This window comes from Dioscorea cayenensis, chromosome 2 (genome assembly GCF_009730915.1).
Source record: "Dioscorea cayenensis subsp. rotundata cultivar TDr96_F1 chromosome 2, TDr96_F1_v2_PseudoChromosome.rev07_lg8_w22 25.fasta, whole genome shotgun sequence".
NCBI lineage: Eukaryota > Viridiplantae > Streptophyta > Magnoliopsida > Dioscoreales > Dioscoreaceae > Dioscorea > Dioscorea cayenensis.
This window is the reverse complement of record NC_052472.1, coordinates 16,522,072-16,534,988: the sequence shown is the minus strand read 5'-3', so window position 1 is coordinate 16,534,988 and position 12,917 is coordinate 16,522,072. Positions and strand designations below refer to the sequence as shown.

Below are 12,917 nucleotides of genomic sequence, written 5' to 3'. Positions count from 1 at the left end.
AGAGCAGATAATATTCCAATTCTAGATTACAGCGATGCTTTAATTCGCAGAACTAGCAGAATTTTCAGTGAAAGTAACTTGGTAGTCATTGAAGGAAGCTTGCCGACTAGAACCATGAGTCCTAAGTGTAATAATGGAATACTGGGTCTAAGTAGGCACGCGAAGTAGGATATCAATGGATCCATGCGAGATTTGCTCGACAGACCCGTGAGAAATTGAGCCTTCACTGCTGGAGTGAAGTAATCTTTTATATCCAGTGTCGTGGCATTCACTGTAGTGTTCCATTCACCATCTTCAAGGAGACGACATGGAATTCGATGACTGAAACTGTCCCATTTGAATAGGCTCTTGAACTTGCAAGACATTAAATGTTATATGGGTTGGCCAAGGTCAAGAAATATTATCCAGTCGGCTTGGTAATCCTCCACAGAGCCCAGTAAGAGGCCAATGCCATCTTTGAGTACATTAGAAAGGAGCAAACTGAGAATTCCCTCACCTCCCGTGTACCTGCTTGCTGTGACAATTGCATCTTGTGCTAGGATTTTGAGGAGGAAATATGGTGCTGCAGTTTCACGGCAAATTCATGAAGAACTTGAACATCTTCACTAGAGAAAAGAGACCTAAAGAATTGGGAGGAACATTTAAGATCAAGAGACAGTTTCTGCCTACTGATTTGTGGTATATATTGAGAAGAGAGATATTTGCAGATTTAGGATGCTCTGTTTATGTACTAGAACCAGCGTCTCGGATAGATCCACATCACATTCCTTGCAGGTAGCCAGTCCTGTGCCAAATTGATCTCCTTCAGTAGCATACCTGGTGCAGTTTAAAATCAAACAAAACAAAGCAGTAGTGCGATCGAGATAATTTGTCTGTGATATTGGTGGAATAACACCGAGGCGGAAGGAATTTGAACAAAATAATCCCAAAACTAATACCAATACAGACAATATGGGTTAATGAGCAGCCTGTGTGGAAAAACATGATGTTTGATTGGAGATGACCAAAGATAAAATCATTATGAAGCGGGTGGTTTTTGAGCTCACCATGAGTGGAAGAGACGATGGCTCTGAAAACTAGAAATCAAAACTCTAATGTTTCCGGTTTTCATGTCAGTTACTCAGATCATTTTGTGATACTCATAGACACAAATCATCCTTGCTCAAGTATAAAATGACAGATAAAGAAGCACCACAACATGAAAATACTCATACATAGGACAAGGATCTTCAGGGATGGGTTCCTAGCTACTATTTGTATATATCAGCACAATCATAGTTTTTGCTGTTTCTTGGTATGAAATACATTACACATTTAGTAGAATTAGTTTCATTTAAGAAAATTGAAAATCCACATACATGGAAACCATATGTTGTGCTTTATAAGTTAGACACAGGTACACAGTACGATTCTGATGGTTTAAGAAGTCTAATAATTAAGATAATGTGTTTGTATAATAGGGATAGTTTGATAATTTCAGTTTTTTGTAAGCACAATTTTAAATAATTATTATACTATTTGAAATCAAACTTTGTTTCTCTATTAAAAAAAGAGATGAATCTCCTTAGGAAATCAGCCAATAAATTAGTCTCATAGTTTTCTTAGCTTCATGTTATATTTTGAGGTGTGATTGCCTTTTTACAAAAATGTGGTTGCTTAAATTCTCTTGATGTGATTGTTTAAAAAGCCCTAGATACATTTACCTAACCTCCCTAAATCTAATTCAGAAACAGTATTATAACTTAAATGAAACAAGAGCGGTAGACTTTTGATTTCTAAAAATTATGGTTCAGAACCAGAATGAAGTTTGTAACTTCATTCATCTATATATACGTCTCCACTAGGGTCAACAAATAATATAAAGAGGAGAAGGTGAATATGTTCTTTACGGTTCATTATCCCGCCTATCTTAACTGAACTCGAGTTGAGAAGGGACCAACATGTAGAGCCAGCAAAACCATCCTCATCACCAATCCACCTGATGTCTGGACCAGCATCAGTGAAAGATCACAGCCCCTGGCTGAAGCTGGTGAATAACCTAAACCAGCAATTGAATAGGTAGTCCATGTCCTTCTCCCACCTTTGCCCTTTGCACCATCTAAGAAAAACTTCCTTAATTTCTCCGTAGCTGCTCCAAAACAAGTAAAGACTTCCTAAATCCATAGGAGACCATCCTAACATATGATAAACATTTAAAAAACCAAGGGAACAAAAATTGAGATGAAGAATGCCAGAATAATAGCAATCACATTAAAGAATCTGTGGTACATAACAAATCAATAGAAATCATTAATGCAAAAATAATATTCATTTAAAATTGCATCTAATTTCAATAAAAAGATGGCTAAACCTCATCTTCATGCAATCCAAATCCTCAAAAATGGGAAACTTTTTAAGTACTGGGAAAAATTGGAAAAAAATGTAGTCAATGAGTTATAGCTCTCTTTTCATGAACTGATTTCTTATTAACATAGAGCTTCAAATGAACTTAAACTTGTTGAAAAGCACAACAACAATTAAGGGGCAATGCATTTTAAATTTAAACAATCTGGAAGGTAAACACACACCCTTTAAAACTGGTAACATTTGTGACTTGCCTAAAACCTAAACCCCATACCCAGATAAATCTATTCCAAATTCCTTCACAAATCCACCATGATATATATAAAGGCTATACCTCTTGTCAGAGAATTAAAGAAACTTCACATTTTGACAACATTTGCATATCTCAAACAGAACAAAAATCTAAAACATTGAACATGATATTATGGACTATGAAGCAAAATCAAAATCAATGAATTTCGCAACTAAAGGTTCTAAATTTCATACTTCAATCACTAAATCTATTAAAAGAGTAAGTAAAAAAGCAAAGATTGAAACCAAAATGACAATACCGAGTAAGCAATTCAGTCATCTGCGCCAAATAGTACTCATTGTACTTTACGGTATCACCGTAGCACGAATCATGCCGATCCCAGGGCGAGAGATAAATCCCTAACTCGATCCCAAACTCCTTCGTTGCGTCGGCGAGCTCAGCGACCACGTCACCACGGCCACCGCGCCAAGGGCTGGATTTGACGGAGTAATTAGTATAGTCAGAGGGCCAGAGACAGAATCCATCATGGTGCTTGGCAGTGAAGACGGCGCGTACGAAGCCGGTTTCGGCGGCAACGCGAGCCCACTGGCGGGCGTCAAGGGCGGTAGGGGCGAAGACGGAAGGATCGGCGACGCCGGCTCCCCACTCGGAATCCGTGAAGGTATTGATGCCGAAGTGAAGGAAGAGAGCAAGCTCGCCGAGTTGCCAGGAGAGCTGGGAGGCCGAGGGAGAGGGGAGGGCAGAGGGAAGCGTATGAGAAGAAAAAGATAGACGAAGCGTAAGAGATAATAAGAGAATGACAAAAACTAGGGTTTGAAGTTCTCTCCACCATCGCCATGGCCGGAGCTTGGAGCTCTCTGATCAGCCATGGTTGACGTCTAAGAAGGAAAATAGAAAAGACCTTTTGCAGAAAGCCCCCCCGGAAATTTATAATTATATATTGTTTTTAGTTATCTTAGTTTTATTAATGTAAAATTTATTTTTTAAAGTAAAACATTACATTTTTATTATGATTTAAATAATGTAATTTCACATTTGTTGCAATACTTTCTCTTTCTTTTTTCCTTAATTAATTTTTTTTTAATTTTATTATAGTACTTATGTTATATATATATATATATATATATATATATATATATATATATAATATAATTACATTGAGTTTGTTTTAATTATGGTTGACCACCTCTTCATAGTACTGTTTGAGTAGGTTTGTGTGTCCTATATGAGAAGAGTTGTATTTCTCTCCTCTTGAGTTGCATAGCAGGAGGACTGATTAGCTCGATACGGTTCTTTCAAATCTTCTGAGTTTGCATGTGACGAATTTTCATTGCCTCATGTAACCTTTGTTCGAGTTAAAAAGTCCTAAATAATTCGATAAGTCATCTGTAAGTGATGCGACCAGTATAGGCGTGGCCATTTTGAGCGAAAACCATGGGAACCGAACCGGGCACCAAGCCGCCAGAAAACGGAACTGGAAAGAAACATGCATATCCTAAAACCCGGAACCGGAACCTTCATATAAGGTTACATTCCGGCTTCAAAACCTAAAAACCGTGGAACCCGATGGTTCCATATGCGATTCAACGAGCGATTCCCATATACGGTCTCAACCAAAAGGTTAACAAAAGTTCATATTATATTATATAAATATAATATGAATAATGTCATACTATATAAATAACGTCATTTATGATTAAGTTTTTATTTTGTTAATATCATTAATTAGTAATTAATTAAGTAATTGCATGTTTAAAGATATTTTAAATAATTAATTAAAGATATTAACCAAATTGATTATTGATTAGGGCCTTGTTTGGATTGGCTTTTAAAAGAAGTGCTTTTTTTAAGTTTTGTGAAAGCACTTTTAAAAAAAGTGCTTTTCAGAGTAAGTTAAGTGCTTTTCTGCATTTTATGTTTGGATTGGTTAATGCAGAAGTGCTTTTATATGTGTGAAATTGTTTGGATGTGGATTTGTAAAAGCACTTTTGGAGATGAGAAATTACTAAAATGGGCATTCTTTGACCTTTTTTAAATTACTACTATATATTAATGATAATGGCAATTGTAATGATCATAATAATTATTGTATGATAATTACATTTCTAATTACAATTATAATATTAATTATATTTATAATAATAATAATTATTATTATTTTTATTGATATTGATGTTGACAATAATGATAATAACAACTTATACAATTCTCATTATTATTATTATTATTATTATTATTGTTATTATTATTAACCCGGATATGTGGTTTGTAAGCCACTCTATCTATATATGTATGTATATTAATATATATATATATTTAAAGAATTATTAACCACAATAATCCCATTCATTATTAACCACAATAAATACACAATATTCATGCTTACAACACTTGAACAACATTAGAATACAACATACACAATATTCATGCTTACAACACTTGAACAACATTAGAATACAACATACACAACATTCATGCTTAATTACAACACTTAAATACTACAACATTAGACCTCATATACACAACATTCATGCTTAATTACAACACTTAAATACTATAACATTAGACCTAAAATACACAAAATTTATGCTTACAACACTTGAACAACCTTAGAATACAACATAGATAACATTCATGCTTAATTACAACACTTAAATACTACAACATTACACAATATTCATGCTTACAACACTTGAACAACATTAGAATACAATATACACAATATTCATGCTCAATTAAGGCAAACATCGATTGGAGAGTTGGTCCCGAATATTGTTCCTAAGTGTGATCATTTGTTGAGTGTCTTCATTGGTAGATTGTTGCCATACAAATGAACTTCCACAATCATCACCCTCAAAGCCGCATTCTCCTTCTTGAATTTGGTTGATATCTTCAATACTTTCAAGAACATCTACATCATTAGCACCCATTCTACGAATAAAATTATGGAGCGCAAAACATGACCATATAATTTGGAATTGAACCTTCAATGTATACTTGGTCATATTTTGTAGAATCCTCCACCTTGCTTTGCAAACTCCAAATGTTCTTTCTATAACACTTCTCAAACTTGAGTGATGATAGTTGAATACTTCATTCGGAGACCTAAAGGCACGAGACATCCTAAATTGTGGAATGTGATATCTTGCACTCTTATATGGTGGCAAAAATCCTTTCATTGTAGGATACCCAGAATCCACAAGATAGTATTTTCCTACAAAAGTATAATACCATAAGAAATGAAAAATAAAATATAGATAATAAAATTAAATTCAAGTAATTGCGAACCTTCGGGCGGTTGAGGAAATTTCAGAGATGGATTCCTCAAAGCTTCCATTAATATACGTGTGTCATGTGCCGATCCCTCCCAACCAATAAGCGCAAATGTGAAACACATATTGAAGTCACATGCGGCTAGGATATTTGTTGACGTGTACCCTTTCCTGTTCATAAATGGAACCTGACTATCAGTCGGGACAAGAACGGCTACATGTGTTCCATCTATTGCGCCAATGCAATCCTTGAAATAAGGCCAATATCGAACATCACCACGGATGTAGTCACTCACATCTCTGAAATTTTCATCTACAAGTCTGATAATATCATTTCCAAGTTTGCGTGTAGCTTTTAGCACTCGATGGAACTGCCTACGCACTGTTTCTCCAGAATGTTGAAATCTTTCTTCCACATTCCTATATGTAGCTCCTTGTCCTAGTATATATAGAAACATTACAACCGATTCTTCTACAGTGACATTTTTGGTATGTCGTAAACCATACTTCTGAGTAAGTTCATCCACCAATATTCTAAATACAGTTTTATTCATTCGGACTTGCTCAAAGAAACGAGTATCTGATCCATTCAATATTTCATAAACCCACATATGACCAGTTAAAGAAGATGTCCTCTTTTCTTTTTTTAACATTGACTTCATATACTGGTATTGAACAGTCGCAACACATGCATACATGATTCCAATGTACTCATCTGTATGCATACCCAAATTGCTAGCTTCTTTTTCTGAATCAGACATTGATTCTTTTGATTCTGTATCTGAATCAGGCAAGAAATTCATTTTGATTTTGCACCCTACATAAATAATAACAAAAGTTTGATGCCTCCTTTACCACATGAAAAAAAAATCTCAACATACAAATGCAATAATAAACAAAATCAAATACCATATAAGTCTAGCATCAAACAAAATCAAGATAATAGTTGAGTACAACATTCAAACATAACAAACAAGTTGATGGCATAAAAAAAACATAACAAACAAATCCAAACATCCACTAGAAAAATAAGCATCCATCCAAGTCAAAGATGGGTAAGGTCGTCCATGTTGAAAGTGTGACACCAACCCATAGCAAGAGTTGGGTCCTTTTCCACTAATGCCACGAAAGTCTCCCGATGATATTTTTTTGCAAACAACCTCACCATGAGAAAGTAATGTGGGCTTCCTCGTTCTATCCCTGGCACTATGTCCAACAAGTCCACACATTTGGTGATACTACAACGATCATCATTCTCAACTCGTGCATTACTTGAACGTGACATATTATCCATCCCGAAGAGAAGACGATCAAAAGATTCTTGCAATTTTTCATTTGCACTTTTTTTCTTTTGTCTTGGGATTGTTTTTTGTCTCTTTCTAGCTTGTGTTGTACTTGTTTCTCCCCGTGGAGTATCATTGTCTTGTTGAGGGGTGTCACCATTGTCACCATTATCATCAAAGTTATTTACCTCCACGTCAACATCATTCATCTGAGCACTTCCTCGTTCATTAGAAACTTCATTTTCTGATGATGGTTCTGCATATGGTACCAATGCCATATAACCCGTCGCCACTATATCCTTAAAGCATATCTCCATCATATCTAAGAACTTTGGACCCTCATTTCTCCATTTCAAATATTCTGGGTTTTCCTATTTCAGTTAAATAAAAAAAAACAATGTATTATTAATTTTGTGAAATAAAAATTATAAAATAAATAAATGACTAAATCATTCTTTATTAAGATTTAACATGCTCACTTGTCCTTTTCTCTCCCACCAATCATCACTTGCTAACACTGTCCTTTTAATAGGATCCCATCCAAGGCCTGTTTGGTGCTCTACTAGTTTTGCCCATATGCCAAACTCTTTCTTGAGAGAGTCCCACCTATTTTTCAGTTGCTTATGGTTATAACTCAACCCTGTTCTCGTAGCAAACTTTGATAATATATTTTTCCAACCTTCCTTTGTAAAATGTGAGTGTGGTCTATTACCAATCTGGACCTCCTCGACACATATCTTTAGGAACATTTCAGTGTTTGTGTCATCCCATTTGGCTTTAATATTATTTTCACTTGGTATCACATCCACGTTAGCCACAGTTGTCCCTTGTCCAACTCTTCTAGGTGGTAGTTTTGAGGCCATAGTCGAAAATTATTCTTCAAACCTTTATTTACAGCAAATCAAATAAGAACATATGCAAGGGTTTTTCCATCCACACATCAAGTGAAAATAAACTATATAAATAACAAAAGACAATTGATACTGTTATAAAATACTTTTCAAAATAGAGGACTCAACACCAATTATTAATTTCTTAGGGCACGGAAAATGATTCATACACTAAGCTGTTCATTTTAATAGAAAATTATACATTTCAAAGATGGTATTATAAACTATCTTAATTATTAATAACTTTACAGTTAAAAGTATAAAAAATCATTATATATATAGAGAGCTAGCATTGAATGTTTTCCAATTAAGCATGCATATCATATGATGTGTACACATGTGTGACAAATTAAGATGAAATTGATACACACGAGAAGGGAAGAAAAAAATGAAAAAAATAAAAAGCCAATATATTAGTGTGCGATTCCACTTATGTGTTAGAAGATTATTTATTACCAATTATTCTAGAATTGAAGGCATCCGTTGGTGCAGGTTTCAATAGAAGATAATTTATTGCTTTGGTGTTTGTAGATAGCAGCTACTAAAGGTGTGCAGGTTCCACTTATGTGTTAGTAATTATTGTCACTTATCCAAGAAATGTAAAGTTTTCAGTGTTTGGAATATTTTCTGAATTGTTGGTGAAGATTTTCCTTTATTAATCAATGAGCAAATTTTCTTGTTGCTTTTATTTTGTATGGTGTTGTTAGGCTTCAAGGGAACATAAGTAATTACCATGTTAGATTGTTAATCAAGTACCTTTTGGACTAATTATTATAGGAGCAACTTTTGGAATTATTTATTTATTTATTTTCTAAGTGTGTACTTTCATATTTATTTCAGATGTATGAACTAATTTACATGCACTTTTTGCAATGTAGAATGGTAAAATTATCTAAACTCTAGATAATTTTTAGATAATTTTCTTGCATTAACCAAAATTATAACTTCTGATTAAACCCAGTTATTCATAGGATTAGCAGATTTCTAAACTTGGGTTTAATGAAGATGAGACTCTATTGTTGTTCTTGAGTTTTCATGTTTTAAGTGTCATATCATAAGATGCAACTTCTGATTAATCTCATAAGATGCACTTTTTTAACTCCTTATATCATGTTACTTCCAATGTATATCAGATACATTGGAAGTTCAACTTTGATCCTTATCATCAAAAGATCCTATTGTTGACAATTCATTAATTTATTAACTCCAAACTAAATCTTCTAAAAAAATTCAAAATTATGAAGCAATTGTCCTTATCATCAAAATATCCCTATATCTACTAGAAATTTAATGTTTTGAAAATTGTAAATTAAACATTTATTTTAATGAGCACCTGTTAAATAACACTGCTCATCTTCTTGGAAGGCAAGCAACAAAACAGCATGTTTTCTAGACATTTAAGGAAAATAGCAGTTTGGCACCTTATCATCAAAATATAATTGCATAAAAACTTAGATCTAACAAAAAATCCCCACAATATCTCAACCAACCAGCATATCCAAACATTATCTCAACCAACATACATATCTTAAAACTTACCAATGAGAAATCCAAGTGAGAAATCTAAGTTTGAGGCTAGAAAAAGACTGGAGGGTTGCCGGTGATGCGCAGCGAGGATCGGCAGCCGGCGCTTATACGAGTTAGGGCATTCAAAGGATTCTCAACACCAACAGCTTAGGGCCTTGAATATGATGGTTGGCTGGAAAGAAAAAGATAAGGAATGCTAAGGAATTTTTATTATTTGTCAAGGGTAAGTTGGTAATTTCACAACCCCAAAAACAACTTCTCAGAAGTGCTTTTCTGAGAAGCACCTGGTAGCCAGCTTCTGAAAAAAGCTGAATTTCAGCTTTTTCACAGCTTCTGCTTCTGCTTCTGCTTCTGAAAAAAGCCCATCCAAACATGATTTTTAAGACCCAGAAGTGCTTAACTTATAAAAAAGCACTTCTGGGCTTAAAATAAGCCCATCCAAACATCCCCTAGGTCTAATTCTGAATACTTGATTAGCCGATTAGGTCTGATTTGTGACATTCGCCCAACTTATATGTACTGTGCCATGCGAAACTTTGTTACTCATGCAAGAGGATAAGTTATAATTAATTGATTATGCCACAAATTATTAGTTACAAATTAAATATGGATTTATTAAAACAATTTAATTAACGAGAAGTACTTAAATATTCAATTCTTTAGTAGATTTCCATATTATTTTTATAATTTAATATAAAAAACAAAGACTAGACTTTATATATCTTCCGTTTTGAAACTTACAAAATTAACGTAGTTCATATTAAATTATATTTATTTTATATAAATGAAAATATACTGAGTAAAATGCTCTCATGTAAAGCATTTGAACCATTAAAAAAAATATATAAATAAATAAAAATAAAATAAACATGAATATATATGTGTATATATATCAATTTGCCTGATTTTGTTGATCATTTAAAGATATATATATATATATATATATAGATATTTTAATATATAGATAAAACTCCCAAGATTTTTAATTTGTAAACTATGCAACTTATATAAGTATACTAGAAATCAAAAAGAAAAAGGGGAAAAAAATAAAAACAATTCCTAAAGAAAAACAAATAACATACATGAACATTAAAAATAATAACAACAAAATAAATAAAACATTGAAACCTTGGTATACCGTATACCTACTAACTTAACCTACTATCATTAAATGCAAAGTGCTTAGTTAAATCTATGATTGCAAAGGACTTATATTAGTTTTAAATTAATTCTTGTATTTTTGTGTTAATTAATTTGTTTTATTGAATTATTTAGTTAAAAAAAAACCGAACCGTATGAACCGTCAAACCGGAACCGTTGAACCAAACCGCTAGAACCGGAACCGAAACCAAACCGGAATCGAACCGAACCGAACCTTACCTAGGCGGTTCGGTTCCGGTTCAAGGTTTCCTTGAACCGGAACAGGCGGTTCAGGAACCGTAACCGGCGGTTCCTGAACCGTGGCCATGTCTACTTCTGTACATACTTGTCCTATGAGAAACTTTTAAATATAGTGCCCTTATCATTTATTATAAAAATAAAATAAAATAAAATTATAGTTGGTTCTTGATACGAAGATTATTAATAAATGCTTTTAATATTTTAATTAATTAACTATTTTAAATTTAAAACGTTGCTAGGGACTAAATGATGTAAGGCATGTCAAGTAAGTCAAATATATCAAGCAAGTTTGTTACACGTTAAATTTGGTCAAGTACAAATTTGGCAAGATTAAATCATGTTAAATATATCAAGCAAGTTAAAAAGGTTAATATAGATCAAGAAAAATATTATTGTAAAATGTATGGATAAGCTTATGGCTCTGGTCAGATTCAAATGCTTGACAAGTGCATTGCATATGCCAACTTTGGTCAACTACAAATCTAGCAAAGATTAAATGATGCTAAACATGTCAAGCAAGTTAAATAGGTTAATATAGATCAAGTTAAAGATTATTATATAATATATGACTAAGCTTACGGGGTTTAATTACGATACAGGTCCTTATAATTGTGTACTTTATGCCTTTTTAGTCCTTTTAATACTTTTAGGTATAATTAAGTTCTCATGTTTGGTCGAATTAGATCATTCGAGTCCACGGTAATATTTTTAGGTATAATTTAATTATACCTAAAAATATTACAAGGATTAAAATGGTAAAAAATACACAATTACAGGGACCTATACAGTAATTAAACCAAGCTTACGGGCCTTGTGGGATTTAAGTACTTGATGAATGTATCACGCCACACTTAATTAGTGCAAGTGGTAGGGCATTTAGGGAGTGCAAGGGCACGAGTGGGGGCGGAAATCTATTTTTATGTATTATAACAGTAAGCTGTATTCATACACTGTTTATTGGTGTTTTTAATGTTATAAAACTGATGTACTGTTTACGGTAAGGGAAGTTATGATCTCCATCGTTTAGAATTATATGATATGGAGGATTTATCATTATATAATTATGATTTTTGATATATTATTTTAGTGTACAATAAATTATTATAATTAATGTATCTTCCTGGATATTTATTTTTTTAACCTTATTTGTTGTTTTTATTAAAAAAATGTCAAAATATCAAAATGGTCCCTCTATTTTATGTTTTTCACCCTTTTAGTCCCTCTAATATAAAATCCATCTTTTTGGTCCTCGTATTTTCACGTATTTTCACATATTTGTCTTTTTAGTCCCTTTAATTGACGGATCTGTCCTTTTGGTCCTTACAGTTGATGAATTGGAGGGACTAAAAATGATGAAAATGCGTAAATATGAGGACTAAAAGGGCAGATTTTACAACTAAATGACGAAAATGTGCAAATACAAGGTCCAAAAGGGCGGATTTTATATTAGAGGGACTAAAAGGGCGAAAAACAAAAAATAGAAGTACTATTTTGATATTTATAGCTAAAAAAATTATATTACTCATGACAACTTTGGAAGTACAAATCTGGCAAGACTAGACCATGTTTAACATGTTAGACAAGTTATATAAGTGAATGTAGGTCAAGTTCAACATTATTATAAAATTTACAAATAAGATTATGGGTCTAGTCACATTCATATACTTGACAAGTGTTTTCCACATGTTAACTTCGGTCAAGTACAAATCTAGCAACAAGATTAAATCACACTAAACATGTCAAGTAAGATTTTTGAAAAAGTGAATAAACTACTTCAATTAAGAACAAAATGAGAACACCCAGGGAAGCATCTCTCAACAGGAAACACAATAGAGCAACATAACACTAGATGTGGTATGGTCGCTCAAACAAAAGGAACTGAAAGAAAAAGATACAAGAGGAACAGGCTTCCTCAAGCCCAACAGGCCCACAGCAGAAAAGAGACTAA

The 12,917-nt window shown here is 33.2% G+C and overlaps 1 protein-coding gene and 1 pseudogene across 1 annotated transcript; both read right to left on the bottom strand.

Moving 5' to 3' along the window:
• Nucleotides 1-268: 268 nt before the first annotated feature.
• LOC120273175 lies at nt 269-6,671 on the bottom strand (annotated as a pseudogene).
• A 242-nt stretch (nt 6,672-6,913) lies between these two features.
• On the bottom strand, nt 6,914-8,014 carry LOC120273167 (L10-interacting MYB domain-containing protein-like). Its single transcript, XM_039279813.1, has 2 exons — nt 7,631-8,014; nt 6,914-7,522 (listed from the first exon to the last, which is right to left on the bottom strand). The coding sequence occupies exons 1-2, from the start codon at nt 8,012-8,014 to the stop codon at nt 6,914-6,916; spliced, it is 993 nt and encodes a 330-aa protein (XP_039135747.1).
• Between the last annotated feature and the right edge of the window lie 4,903 nt (nt 8,015-12,917).